The sequence below is a fragment of the Struthio camelus genome, chromosome 9, assembly GCF_040807025.1.
Source record: "Struthio camelus isolate bStrCam1 chromosome 9, bStrCam1.hap1, whole genome shotgun sequence".
NCBI lineage: Eukaryota > Metazoa > Chordata > Aves > Struthioniformes > Struthionidae > Struthio > Struthio camelus.
Genome location: NC_090950.1, coordinates 31,854,700 through 31,870,145, shown reverse-complemented (window position 1 = coordinate 31,870,145; position 15,446 = coordinate 31,854,700). Strand labels below are relative to the sequence as shown.

At 39.3% G+C, this 15,446-nt stretch overlaps 1 protein-coding gene across 4 annotated transcripts in view; it reads left to right on the top strand.

The window, feature by feature from the left end:
- Nucleotides 1–230: 230 nt before the first annotated feature.
- The window catches only part of RSRC1 (arginine and serine rich coiled-coil 1), a 178,936-nt gene continuing 163,720 nt past the window's right edge, over nucleotides 231–15,446 (top strand). For 2 of the 4 annotated variants that reach the window (XM_009668512.2, XM_068953992.1), the window contains exons 1-4: nucleotides 951–1,070; nucleotides 6,660–6,702; nucleotides 8,031–8,219; nucleotides 10,744–10,869. In XM_009668512.2, the coding sequence (XP_009666807.2) occupies nucleotides 1,037–1,070; nucleotides 6,660–6,702; nucleotides 8,031–8,219; nucleotides 10,744–10,869 (392 nt within the window). In that variant the 5' untranslated portion in view covers nucleotides 951–1,036. Of the gene's footprint in view, nucleotides 443–625; nucleotides 1,071–6,659; nucleotides 6,703–8,030; nucleotides 8,220–10,743; nucleotides 10,870–15,446 lie in introns of those variants that run through there. The other 2 variants (XM_068953991.1, XM_009668513.2) reach the window with 2 other exon arrangements.

Here is a 15,446-nt window from a genome sequence, read left to right as displayed (position 1 = left end):
CCAAAACACTCTCCCAAGCTGAGAAAATAATTTGCGCCCGTCCTCCCAAGCCCATCACCTCCAGGGAAGGCGAGACGCAGCGCTTTCAAGCAATTTGCAAATAAATCATTGCAATTTTAATCACAGCGCACCCTCCACAGCCAGAGCCCCAGCGTTTCTGGCTGCAAGAGGGGGCGTGAACGTGGCGCCCCAGCTGCGGTGGGGGAGCCCCGACCCGGCGCCCCGGCTCCGCGGGCGCGCACGGCGCTGCGCGGCGCGGCGCGGCGCTGCGCTCGGCCGGTCCTCCGCAGCGCGCGATCGATGCCTCTGCGCTCCGCCGCGCTGCCTGGCCGCCTGGATGCGCTCGGCGATGGCTTGGCTCTGCCTGCGCGCCGCCCCAGGAAGGCGCTGCGCTCAAACCGGGCAGCCGCGGGCGGCCTCCGGGACTCGCTGCGGCGTTCAGGTAACGGCGAGGGGCCGTGATGGGGCCCGCGGGCCGCCCCTGCCGCCGTGGGGACCGGGCGAGGCCTGTCGCCAGGCCCGCCGAGCCGGATGGGGGGGGCGGCGGTGCGGGCCGCGGCCTGAGGGGCGGCGGTGCGGGCCGGGCCGGGCCGGGCAGGCCGGGCCGGGCCCGCGTTGCCATGGCGACGGCGGAGGCCCAGGCCCAGGCCTAGGCCCCGCTAGGCCCCGCCGGGCCCTGCCCGCCGCCGCGGTTCCCCCCTGCCGGTTGCCGATGGTTCCCGGGCACGGCCGCGGGGAGCGGGCTGCCGCTTAGCTCTGGCCACGCTGCCGCTTGGGAACTAGCGCGGAGTCGGGAAAGCCTCGCCTTTGCCACCCCGGTTTTGTTTTGCACCCCCCCCCCCTTGCATGGCCCAAAGCGTTAGCGGTGGGGAGCGCCTTAGCGCCCGGGAGGAACGGCGCCCCCCTGGTCCTCGGAACCCCCGAACAAAACTCTTTGCTTTCCAGTTCATAGCGTGGTCGGAGTAAACAGCTAGCGCGGGACCTTACTCTCCTGCCTCTCCTCTGTGAAAACTTGAGTGGCAAACTCGAAGAAGGCATGCGGTTTTGTTTCCTGTGGGAGGTACTTGCGTGTACGTCTGTACCCCTACCTGACAGTGCTTTCACTAGCAGCGCTCAGCCTAGGTGTTTTCATTTTATAGTTCGGCTGGCTGCAGCTCTGAAAGCTGCTTCTTCCACTTTCAGATACAAAAGGAACGCTTTCTGGGACAGTCTAGCTGTTTTAGGGCCATTTTAAAATTTGTTGTTATTTTAAGCTGTTCAGCTCAATCTTTTACCCAGCGAGTATGGATGGGGTCTAGAACTTGATTTAAAAGGAATATTGGAAGTTCCATCATAAAGTTTGTATAAACATAAATAATCCCTAAATTTATTCTGAAAACTTGTTACTTTTTAAGTTCTTGCTGTTTAATGAAGAATTGGAGCAAGTGCTGACTGATTTTGTGCTTAATCAGCTTATCTCAGCTGATTTAAACTGAGAATCTTCATAGTTCTTATTGCCTTCAGATACAGAAAATGCAGTTACTTCCACAGAATGGTCACAGAAGCCAGTTTGTATCCCTGAGTATTGAGTGAAAGGCGGGTTGTGGAGGCAGCCTCTTAGTAGATGAGGCTCCTTACTGTGGTTTGAGAACTTGGTTCCATTTCCAACTTTGCTGTTAGCGTCCTGGATGACCATGGGCACATCATGTCTCCTTAAGCCTTGCTTTTTTTTCCATATTTAACTTTGAAATCTAGAGATGTGAAGATGAATTCAAGAGCGTCACTATTAAAAATTGTTCGCTTGTGATTCTGGATGGAGGCAAACTTTCTTCAAATTCAAAATCAATGGCCGTGAAAAATACCATTGACGCTGTCAAAGAGAAACCCCTTATTTAACCAAAAAATAGTGTTATGGCATGGCCAGCGCCAGTGGCATCTTGTTCCTATGGGGTATATTTGAGTGTAACGAAGTAACTGAATTTCTGTGATTCTTTGATCGCTAGTTCTTTTGTTTGTTTGTTTTTCTTAAGGTAACCAGTTATGGTAACTGCATTGGTAGATGTGATTTAGGTATTCCTCCTGTATTGATTTGGAAACTTGACTAAGGGAAAGAGAGACCATTAGATAAGTATTTAATAGCAACAACAATTCAGGTGGTTGCTCATAAGAACAGTCATCTTACTGTCTTTCTTGATCAAATCTTTTTGTGTACCGAGAGCAATTGTTTCTGAATTTTTGAGTGGGGAGAGTTTCCACATAAACTAGAATCTTGGTGGGGATACATGCAAAGACATGCTTTGTTCTGTACACGCTGGAGCTGTCTGAGACAGACTTTTACCGTCTACCAGTTTATGATCTACCTTTTGGGAGGGATCAGTGTTGCCATCCCTAGTAACACTGTAAATCCCACTACCTAGGTAGTGAGCATGTTCACCAGGAACTTTGAATAAATTTTCTTCAGTTAGCCTTGTTTTCTCACTGGGGTTTGCCAAGTACCATCTTACCCTGACTCGTTGATTCTCCCCCATAGATGTACATGCACAGCTTAGCAGAAAAGGGAATACTGAGGTGCTTGCAGTATTTGTTCCGTCGATGCCTATGCAATAGGTTAGAATTTCTTCAGAGGTCTTGTTTGCAGAGATGCTATATAAACAGTGCATGTGGTTAGCGATTACTGTAAGTCACTTATAATCAATTTCTTAGTAACTAACAAACATAAACTGTAATAAAGACCTGATGTCAAACAAATGTGGAGGTTATTTTGTCTGTATAACTGCTGTCTGATTATGATAACTAAAGATTAAATCATCTAATTGGATATTGTGCTGAAGCGTAGCCTGCTGTAGCAATGTTTACTGGGTAGCAGCCTCTCTGATTAAAACTAACAATATTATTTTCTGACAATCTACATCAGTAAATGGAATAGTAATTTGAAATTAATGTATGTGGAAAATATACAAGTATTGTTTACTTGAAATGATTCTAAAAACTATAACACAAGATTGGACAAGGTCAATGTATGTTTCTTATTACATTATCACATTGTAAAGCGTACCTTACTCTGTTTGTGGTGGTGGTGGTGTGTTTTTTTTTTTTTTTTTTTTTTAAGAAGAGTCTGTTGCTTGCTACCTATTTTACCTGTCTTTTCGTTTGCATTTTTATAGTGTTGCGAGGTTACTTAGCTATTTGCAGGTGAGCTTAATAGCTCCGTTTATAACTTTGCCATATGTAAGCAGTTGGTTTGAAATTTTTGATGCTGGTATTTCCCTTGGCAAAACGTGTGCATGAGGGCATGTGGTTATTTGTTTTAATTTCAATTAAAGTTGAAATTAAAAACCATTTAAACCAAAGCATGAGTGTCCAGGAAGAAGACTTTTTTGAAAGAAGAAAAGTTGAGAGACCTTTTTTTTTGGTTACTCCAGTATGCCCGTGCTCCAGAACAAGGACTTAAATGTTATCAGGTCCAGCCAGTAGTCATGCTATTGAAAAGCTGTTTTGGACAAATTGTTAGCCTTCAAAAAGTTTGCATACGTTAGGCAGAGCTCTCAGAAGTATTTAAATAGCTGACTAATTTGATGGCCCAGCCTGGGGTTCAACATGAGAGCAGCTGCCAGGGTCCTCATATCTTGAAAGAGCGTCTTCAGAACTCTGTGTTTGTTTCTGTTTGACCAACGTGGTTTGGTTTGAATTCAGAAGTGGGCAAGGGAATATACAGAGGCTGGACGAGGACCGCCAAGAGGGAAAATTAGGGCTGAGAGGTGGACCAGAGCAAGCCTCGGGAGGGTCAGGAGACTCTTCCCCACAGAAGCCTGGAATGTAACCTACATTTTCAGTTTTACCATTCATCTGCTCTCAGCACTTGCTAATAAAACTCTTCTTCTTCTTCCTTCTAGTACTGCTCCATAGTCAGGATTTATTAATAAAAAAAAAAAAAAACCTACTCCTACTGGGGAGTTGCTTTAATATGATGCAACTGGTAGCCCACAGGCTGCTGTTTCTCAAATGAGGTGGAGAATAGTAAACACTTAACTGCTGACTCTTGTACCTCACCAGGCATCGAGAGCCTTATCTTTCTCAGTGCCTGCCTGTAAGGAGGAGGAGTTGGCAGGAGTGTTATCACCTCAATGGATGATGTCAATGCATATGGCCTAAAAACTTAGAAATGTAAGGGTAAGGAGCCTTAAAAATGGGATCCAGTCCCCATAGCTGTAAGGGTGAACTGGCTAATGTCACTCTTAACTCAGTGGTAGGAATCTTTGTGGTGAATCTACAGACTTTGTCTTGAAATATATTGTTAGAAAAAGTCCCTGAGCTTCAGCATATGATGCCTTGTAATGAGTCTTAATTTTTTTTTCCAGTGTGCTTTTTAGAAAAAGTAGGAATCAATATATGGATGCATTCAGGCCCTATGCTTTAATGGCTATTAGGGTTTCAGACAGTTATTTAAAAGGTGTAAAATACCAAAATTAGGATAACCTGAGCATCCTTAGTTTGTCTCCTTGGTCTGTGGGTACTGGTATACAGTCTTGTTTGTGGAAACAGTGTATGGACCGCTGTTGACCTGTCAAAAGAACTCTTCCATCCGTCAGGCTTCAGCTGGTGTGACCGATCTATGTTGGCACTCCCTTTTTCCGGGTCCGCTCAGGAATACGGAAGGAGTAAGCTGTAGCCAGGCAGCATGCTAGCGTGATACAGGTCTTGATAATCAACTGCTTTCAAGTGCTATGTTTGTCGGAGGTGTCTTTACAGGAAAACGTATGTGATGTGATAAAGGATGGTCTAAAGACCCCTGGTGAAAGACAGTGTCTGTGACATCAGTTTGTCAACTGCCTATGTGCTCCGAAGATATCCCTGTGGGAGAGAGCTACTAGGACTGATGTGTTGTCCCAAGATCAACAGCCTGCTTCTGGCAACCTCTTTTCGGGTGAAAACCCTAGAACATGCAGGGAATCAGTCACCCGCATGCTCTTCCATGGTAAACCCAGTGCTTCCTGGAACTGTTGAGGCTCAAGTCTGCATGAAGCAGAAGTGTTTTGCCTGTATGCAGTAGGGCTGGCCACGTAATAAAAAAGCCCATGGCATGTAGTTCTTCTTTGGTCCTGAACACATAACTGAGATTTACATAGTATGTTTCACTAGCTTGATATACTTCTTAATCCAGTTATGTGTCCGAATGAAAAGAACCTGATGGCAGAAAAAGAAGGAAGTTAAACAACAGATGAGATATATGTTGAAGTGTAATGTTCTGGCTCGTAACGATGTCTGCATCAAGTGGTGAATATCTCAGCAGAAATGTCTTTTGTACTCTGTGTTTCTCTGGTCTCTTTCATTAATCTTGCTGTCATGAACCTTGGTTTGTGAGCTTTTAACTTAAAATGTGTGCCTGATGGTTTCATCTTTATGAACGGTTCTACCTAAGTTTGAAATTCAGGTTCGTCTTCATTTGAAGATTGTTCTATCAATACATATTTAAAGAGTTTTATTTTACTCTTCAGTAAGTGTTAGTACCTTAGAGCTCTGTAAAGCTTTTACTAATAGTAGAAAAAAGTGAAGTAACCACACAAGATGGCGTGTTGATAAAAGTTAACCATTCTCTACAGAATTATAAATTAATGTCATCTTTATTTAAACGATATAAAATGGTCTTTAAAGTATTGCTTTATCTTCTCAAAATCTGTGTGGAATAACTTTAATAAGACTTTCAAAATGACGTTTTATTTTTAAAAATCTTGCATAACAGAGCATAGCATCCCTTTAAAGTTCTGCTGTTTTAGGTGCGTGGAGATCTGGTGTTTTTAGTTGAGTACTTCAAAAATGCTTTGCTTAGTTTATTAGCTGAGTGCCCATTTCTGATAGGCTGAAAATTGAAACTATTGAGAATTGAGGTAGGTACACAAACAACGTGGCAAAGCTTAGTCATGACTAATTTGTCGGCACTCCTGGCTGCAGAAGTGGAACTGGTAGCTCCAAATTGTGTGCCTGAGAGCCATGCGCGAGTGGCAGAGGTTTGGAAACACAGGAATGAGAGTTGTATAGCTACCGTTTTGATTGTGATAATAGCTAAGCTCTTGTAAACACCAAAGCAAATCCAAATACATGCTATCTTGTATTTTGCTTTAAACAATTCTTGGATAAAATATGGAAGTCATGAATTAGAAGGCAGGTGCGGGACTTGGCGCTTTCCAGGAGACTGTCCCTTTGAGCCAGGACTTGTGCTTGTGGTAGCACTCTCGCTCCAGGATTCAGGTAGCCCTTACGACGCAGTAGACCAACTTCCGCAGGCTGCAAGCAGTATATTGCGACGAGCGCTTCACTTGCAGGTTTCCTGTGCCTTTGGCATAGTTTTTAACTGGTACTCAACGTTGTTTGTATCTTTATTAAACTTTGATATAACTAGTTGGAAGACTCCCTTGGGAACTTGGTCACAGTACACTGACTTTGTGAATGCCGTGCTTGCTTAGGAGTTTAGATGTGTCAGTGTAGGGTGGTAGCAGGTGTGATCATGCACAGAATCAGAATTTTAGCTCTCTTGGGAACTTAAGAGACTTTTGTCTGTGGACTAATCAGGGCTTTTGTCAGTCGAACCCTTTTAACCTAAGGGCCTAAAGCAGCCAAGACTTGTATTTCCATATAAGCCTAAACGTCCTTAACAGTGAATTTCTCTTTTGTTCTGTTTTCAGTCTCTGCCCTGGAGATTAGGGTCTGCTGCCAAGGTGATAAAAGGTATGAGGAAGGTCCAAAGTTTGTATGTGGAAAATTCGACTTGTATGTGCTAGAAGTGTGAGGGCCCATAATATTTCACCATTGGTTAAAGGCAGATGATGCTGTGGTAAAATATGTGTATGATCTAGCTTCTGCTGTTGGTGTGTACATGAAAGAACTAGAAGTTCCTGTTTTCCTGGTATAGAAGTGGTTAGGGAGCCTTGAAATACCTGTTTATTCATGGGAAGAGGGCCTCTACTACATGTCATTAGTTTAAAATGTTTGAAGAGGGATCTTAAGTCTTGGATGGATAGGGGTCGTGTTGCTGGATCAAAAAATAGTTTTAAAACATTATCCACTTTTTTACATGCTGAAAAATTTGCAAAATATAACACTACTTTTAATCAAAGATGACAGCAATAAAACTCTCTCTTATGAGTTCCAAACCAAGCAAAGACAATTGTCTTTGTAGCAATTAAATGAATGGCAGTACAGGCTTTTTTGTTTACAACTCTATTAGCAAAGTCTGTAAACTTGAAACTTTATCCAAGTAAACATCTTGGAAATCAAGAAATGTGTCTGGAGTTCAGTCTGGAGAATCGGCTTAGCTCTGGTATAAAATAACTTAAAACTATACATTTAGAAAATATCTTCTAGAAAGCTGTTTTAATTATGGCAAGTAGAAACAAAACGTACTACACAATGTGAAGCAGTTGCTGATTTCAGTTACTGATGTCACTGACTGCATGCATTTTTTAGACTGTGCAATGAAGATAACTTATCTTCCTTTATCGCTGTAAATTAAACATTAAATGTACTGTAATAATACCTGTATATCACCTTAATGTAAAATTTCAGGTATTGGAAGTACCTGCATACGCATTACTCCAGAAGTTTCTGAAAAATTAATATCTAAAGCAAAAATGTATAAACAAGTTAAAGTAAAAGCATGTTTTGATATAATGATGGATTTTATCAGAGCATTTATCTATGTTTAAATGATTGTGAGATACCTTTGAGAAGGTTTAGAACAAATATTCAATACTATAATAAATTTATGCAGATTTACTGACACTGTACATTTCCAGTTACTCGACAATGTGAGATTGTTGTTATGCAAAAGCAAGGATTTAAATGTAAAGCCCAAATTTCCTATCCATGTGACAATTTTAAAAATGGCATTTCTCTATTTAGTATCTATAATATAATTATATAATTATATAATTATACAATTATATAATTATTATTGCATAATAATTGTATGTATTGTAAATATTGTATAATATAATTATATAATACAAGTTAGACACAAGATTTTCTTACAATTCAGAATTTTTGTTTTTACATAGTTTAAAAATGGGGTGTCACTCATCAGACACAGAAGAAGAGAACAGAAGCCGAAGAAAGAAGAAACACCGCAGGCGTTCATCTTCAAGTAGCTCCTCAGACAGCAGAACCTACACTCGTAAAAAGTCCGGAAGGAAATCAAGATCACGGTCTCGAGATCTCCAGTCTCGTTCACATTCTTATGAGAAAAGGTGCCTTTGCAGTAATTTACTGGCTGTTGCAGTTGTTTAGAAATCAGGCTCTTTCATACTATGCTGCGAAGCTAGAAGTGTTTGAATCTCATATGTAGTTGGTTCTAGTCTGGGTTTTCATGGCAGACTTAGTTCTTAATCTTGGAAGATGTGGCAATTTTTATTTTTTACTTATATTTGGAAAAAACAGACAAAAAGACCCCCAAATGTGGTGTAAAGGCAGCTCCAAAGGTAACTTCTTCATTCAAAGCATCTAAAATAACCCTTCCTTTCTCTGCCTTTTAAATAATTAACTTGGAACCTCTCCTTGGAAATATAGGAGTTGATATGTTAACATCAGTATGAAAAGTAATTTCATTCAACTAGTCAGACTACTTTGTAATTTTTCTGTTGTAAGAAACCAGGTAGGGCTTTCAAGGCAAGAAGGTAAACTTTCTTAATAGCAAGCGTTAAGGTGATTTTACAGTGGATCTACGCATTTGCCATGAAGGCTAGTTTTCATTGACGTTCTTACCATTTTTTATGTTTACAGAATACAATGGTCAGCTGGTTGTGGGGTTCACAGGTCGTGTGGCTATATTTACCAATTTTTCTCTTGACCTAACACCATCTTTCCTTCATCAATGTGGCGCCCTTCGGCACATGATCTTTTTAGATATCCTGGATGTCTCTGTCTGGCTTGAGATGATCCTGGATTCAGTCTGAACAGGTGGTGGACAATTCAGTAATAGGTGGAGACTGAAAATACACAGCCTGCCTAGCTGCACTGGAAAACATATTAGAAACTGCTCCTGACCAACCTTTCTTTAGTTGGTGGAGGAGAGAAGTCGATGAGGGGCAAGTTGGATAGTTCTGGGGGGTTGGGGGAGTGTTTGTGTTTTGCCCTCCCTCCTCCTCCTGTTCCTGCTTAGCATCTACATACAGCCCTTAGGGTACACAGTGAGATGACATGGGCTTCGATGCCAGCAATATGCTGATGACATGCAGCTTTATGAATCTCTTTAGTCCAGTGCAGGCATGGCTATCTCACAGATAAAAACAGAGCTTGAAGGGAGATTAGAGTCTGGATGAAGACCAGTTGACTTAAATTGAATCCAGAAAAGACCAAAGTGTCTGCTTTTAGGATCTGGCCAGCACCTCGGCTTTGCCCTTAGTTTAGGATGTTTGCTGCTGGCAGTTAAGTCACTGTTACACACTGGGGTCATACTGGATTTATTTCTGACCCTTAAGAATCAAAAGAAAAAAAAATCCCTAAGAGTACTTCTCTTCATTTAGCAGGAATGTTACGCTCCTCTTTCAGGTGAAGACCTGGTCTCTAGTGGTTAACCTGTTAAACCTTTCCAATTCAGACTGCTGCAGCACTACTTGTACAGAATACAGCACCTTTTCTCTAATGCTAGATAAACACGACCCTGAATTATATAAATGCTTCTATCTGGTCTTACATTTTAATATTGCTCAAACATCACGAAGGCCAAAAATACAGGCGTTCGTGTAAGGACTGTTATTTAGTTAGCTTTCAGGGAGCTGAAGGCAGAGAATCTTAAGAATTTTTAAGACTTGGAAGGTGCCCTTTCCCGCAGTTTTGGGATTAGTTAGTTTAATTTATGTATTTAGTATGTAATATTTCATCTTTCTCCTATGTGTATAAGAACTTATTCTTTGAACAAATGAAATTTAGGGAGAAGGGGAAGAAGATACAATTCTGACTCCTGGCTGAACTCAGGAGAACTCTTCCAAACTCAAAAGGAATAAATTAATACAGATTGTTTGGTTACTAATAGTGTGTGTGTGTGTGTATATATATATATATATATATATATATTTTTTAAAGTCTGTCTATGTCAGAGCAGACCTAAGGTTGCATATTATAGAAAAATTGATTTAATAAATATGTATGTTTGTGTAGACACATACAGAAAATATTTTTAAGTGTACTTACTTAAATTCATAAAATGTAGAGTCATACATAAAAAAAATAATAATCTATGCAGTATGGCTGAAAATAATTATATAGAATGGCTATGTGGAAGCTAACTTTTCATGAATTTCATTGTTAGTGCTGGAATTGTAGTCCTTTATATTCTAAAGAGAGCTATACAGTATATTTTCAGCAGGATTTACCTGGAAATACAGGTCTAAATGTTTCTCTTGGGTTATATTTGACAAAGAGGTGGTGAGTTCAGTAAGCTGGTCATGGGACTAAGAGCTGCCCAGAGCTGGGTTGTGTTCCTGGATTTGCCCTTAAAATATCATATGATTTTGGGCAAGTAGTTAATTTCTCTTTCTCCTTTTACCCTTTTTCTGCCTTGGAATATGTATTCTGCAATATATGCCCTTTAAGATAGGCATTACATGTATTTAAATTACTTAGTACAGTGTAATAGTGGTATCTGCTGAGGCTTGTAGAACTCATTGTAATACTTATAAAATACACTTTTGAATTTTTTCATATCCTTTTCAAGAGTAAACTTTTTTTTTTCCTTAGAAGCAATAGCATACTAATAGCATGGTCTTGTTTTAGACGCAGACACAGATCAAGCAGTAGTTCTTCATATGGTTCTAGAAGAAAACGCAGTCGTAGCCGATCAAGGGGCAGAGGAAAATCCTACAGGTCTCAAAGATCAAGATCAAAGAGTAGAACAAGAAGGTAAGACTTTCTTTCTAGGGAAAGGAAATAAAATTATTAATTCTACCTCAAAAACATTTGTTTAAGAACTCCATATACCTACAGAGTTTGGAATATACTAGAATGAATGATTACAAGTGATCTGTCTAACCTATACATGTCATTTGAAACTTTTCATAATTCATGAAATCTCTATGCTATGCTTTTGATGCACTATATCTTTAAATTAAATTGGTGGAACAATTGGAATTGAACCTAAGTTATATATTTTGCATTTAGTCACATGCAAAAAATCGGTAAAGTCATCCTAGTTTGCTTTAACTGTAATCATCTGAAAATTTCTTATGGATTTTTTTTGATTATTGATTTCTGTAATATCCATGCATAATACTGGCTCACTCACTGAAGATGAGACTTAACTGTTATTTACTCATCTGTTTTTCTCTTGAAAAGAAAGAAGTGTTTATAATTACACAGATTTTAACTAATATTTAAAGATATCTCTGGTGTTGAAAACTGAGTTTTTGATCAATCAGATTGTGACAAATAATAAACAGAATTTAAATATTTAAATTCTATTCAGATTTTTCAAATTATATTAAAATCTATTTCATGCTTTTGTTAATAAAAGAACCCCAATTATTTATATGTGTTTTTTGATTTTAAAGTTCATTTAAGTTTATCTATGGATACCAGGATTACTGTTATCATTTTCTATTGAAGTCCATTATTAAGTGATAAATATCAGGCAAACTGAAGCTTTTTTGGTATCTATTTACAGATTTTCGGCTGGGTAATTTTGTATACCTGTATTAAGAATTTACTAAAATCATTTTATTTTCCTATACCAAATCAGTAAAATTATTGCCTCTAAATGTCATTGAAAGACATGAGCATTTCACTTTTTCCTGTTCATATTCTCTTATGACTTATTCACAGCTGTTCATTATATAGTTACCTGGACACTTATCGTTACAGTGCCTTTGTAGTAGCAATTTGGTTATTCAAGCAATCTGATCTCTCTGGGAGCGTACAAACTGTCTGAGCCATAGACTCCTTGTGAGCAAGTGAGCTGTGTATAGAAATATTTCTGTAAATATCCACTGTTTTTAAATAACAAAACTGAGTTTAAAACAATGAAATGCCAAAGGAAATAAGGTGAAAAAGAGATGTTTTTTGCAGTATGTCAGGTACTGAGCGTTAGAAAATGGGATAATCTGTTTTAAAGATCTTGGTTTTATTGTGATAAATATAAATGGCAGGTCTTGTTAGGCATTTTAATATACTAGTGATCATATTTTCCGAAGTGTTTATTGTTCTTAATTGCCATTGCACTATATGGAAGTTATGCACCTAAAAAGTTAATCTGACTGCTGTTTATTTCATTTTGTGCTATGAAATATTATTTATAAAATAAACTGGCTCTTCAGTACTCTAGCTATGAAGGTATAGCTGCAGGTCACTTTAAATTGTATTACTATTCACAGGCATGATTCTGTAGGGAAAATATTTATAAATAACATCTTAACATGCCAAATTTTTTTTTTAAATAATTTAAAAGCGTAAAACTAAAACCAACAGGTCATGTTGACTGCTTTATTGTGATTTTCAAGCTTGCTCTCTGCTGTGATGTTGTACCATGATGAAGCCGTGGATTAATCTTATTTCTGGGGAGGAGTTAAATCAGTTGCAGAAAGCTGCTACTGGAGGCCTGCGTTTTCTGTGTTTATTAGTATTGAGGCAGTTGTAACAATGCTAAATAGTTCCTTTCTTTGCTATCTCAGTCTGTCTTGTGTGCTTGATCAGAGGTATGGGACGGCTTTCCTAAGAGGAATGTCGAGTACGTTACCCTTCAGGCAGGAAAAGAGCCCGTTGGGGAAACGGAAGGACTATGATGCAGACGTATGAAAAATGATTGGCATGAAAACATGATTAGGGAATGATCAGGGTCTTCAATATAAGACCTATGGAAGCATCAAGTGAAGTTAGCTGGTGGCAGATCCTAGTCAAATGAAAGGAGGTGGTTTCTTGCATGTCATGTAAATTAAGATTTCCTTGCTGCTGGAGGCTGTGGATACCGAAAGTTTAAATGAATTCAAATACAGTCAGGAAAGAAAAATCTACCCAAAGCTGTTAAACGTGAAGAGACCATATTTGGCTTAGGAAATGGTTTAACTGGAACTTTCTGGAAGCTGGGGGGAGTGTTTTTGCTTGTCCTGTTCTTGTCCTTTTCTGTAAGCTTATCCTGTTGAGTGCTGCCAAAGGCCAGATATTGGGCTAGATGGACCTTTGATCTGACCTAGTGCAAGTGTACTAATGCTTATGAAATCAATTAACTTAGGTATTTGTAGTGCTGAAGTCATTATGGAATTTTCATAGGAATTTGGCATCTGTAATTCATTGATTTTTTACTTGAGCTGGGTCAGCATATTTTCCTTCATACATGATTTTTAAAGGTACGTACTGGAGCAAACACGTAAGTGTCTGGTGAGTAGTTTCACCTTGAAATACTGCGAGGTAACTGTCAGACAGTTACCATAAAGCGTAGAAGTATAGCTGGTGAGCAGCTGTCTTTAGTTCGGGAAGGGAGCTGGTGCCGTTTGGACACGGTTTCTGATGCTTGGAAATAGGATGAATGAAACTATGGTGCTGCCTGGAGGAAAACATCGCAAACATTGAGAAGTTTGGACAAAAGACTTGGAAGAGCAAAAGAAGAGAATAATGCAAATTGAAAAATGTGTAAATAGACTTACTTTTATTGTTGAAAAATGATAAGGTGAGCAGGTGCTATTCTAAAGAGAATCGAGGGAAAGTGTTCCAAAGTAAAACAGTAGTTAACGTTTGTTAAACTTCTTTTTGGAATAACAGGAGATACAGAAAAGTTAAATTATGCTAACTTAAGCAGAACCTAAGCCGAGACACCTGACTCAAACTGAGCTATTGCTATTCTGTTACTTAAAATACTTTGTTCTCCATCTTTCTTTGGTCCTTATTTTTGAAGAAGGGAAGAGAGATTTGTGGGAGAATCACATTAAACCTTGACTCTTTGGGTGCAGTGATTATAATGGCTGGACAAAGGCTATTCCAGTAGAGCGTCTGTTTTGTCACCTGCTGTAGTATTGTTTTCCTTTAACGACGCTGGGGCCCGAAATTAAATAATTAAACTCGGGATGGAAATGTTATACCTGTTATCCCTTACTTCCCTTTTAAAAGGAGTTTCTTCTGGAGGGAGCTGTTGGTTTATAGAGCTGTTTGTTTATTTTTTGTTCACTGCTCTCCAACATGAGGATAACACAGCTTTTTGTTTTCCTCTGTGTTCTCAAGTGGACTCACTTAGCCAAGAAATGCATATAACAACTTAATTTTGTGTGGTGTGTGCAGTTTTTCCAAGTGAAACTATTGTACTTTGCTTCGGATTGTCTTTGCCTGCTCTTGTCAGTATGATTTCCCTGGCTGTTGCTGAGGTGTGATAACATTGTGAGATCCAATTAATAGGTGTCGGAGATCTTACCTGAATGTCTACAAAGGTGGTATTTTCCTTTTTAGAGAGAATTTCAGGATCTCAATACATAAATACGAAGGTGTTACAATGAGGAAGGGCTTATCTTTTAAATTCAATGAGACTTTTGTGTTTAACGTTTTTGAGAAAGTTGTTGGGAGAACCAACAATAAAGAATAGCTTTTACTACAGGGAAAATGGGCTCTAATTATTTGCTTTAATTAGTGTTTGAAAAATTATGTAAATAGGAATCAATCAAAATTCAGATGGTTTCAGAAGCTGTGGCAATATTGATGGGAGGGAGGGTTCCCCTAGGTCACGTAACAGGGAATTTGCTAAGGCTGATGGGAGGAATAGCTCCCTGTTAGGTGTTGTTGTATAGGACTCTCTTTTGTGGCCGCTTATCAGCTGTAAGGTTTGTTTTTTTTTTTTTTTTAAATGGTGTGTTAAAGCTTTGCAGAGAGTGAATTAATTTGTTGCTGCTTTTGCTTCCTACTAGTCTTCTGTATTAAAAATGTATTTTCTCCGATTGATGGAGATTTAGTATCTCATGTGTCTTTGGAATACATATGGATCAAGTTACTAAATCTTGAAGTTCTTTTAACCTTTGCATTAACTTAATAATCTAAGTTTCTATTGATATTTCATGTAACTTTCTATTAAAATCATAATTTTATTAGCTATTAGTTTTACTTTATCAGAAGTAACTCAAGCAGCCAATTTACATTAGTGTTGTGAGGAGTGTGTTACCCGCTAAAGTATTCTTGTTGATCTCCTGCTTCTGAATTGATGGTGATGGGGAGTAAAACCTGCTGAATACCGAAAAGCCAACAATATGAGATACAGCAATAAAGTGAAGATCTTCTCTACACTACTCATATTTGTAACATTACTTCTGTATCTTCTAAGTACCACGTTTAGGACTTGAGCAACTGTGGTTTTCCAGTGGGAATGGAACTTGCACTAGACAACTATTTTCGTATCAGAAGTTAAGATGCATTATACGATATCTTTAAATCACTGCATTTGTTTTTGAAATAAGTCACGCAGATGTCAAGTTCTGTATCTCATAATGTCTTTTCTCCCTGCAATCCTCTGT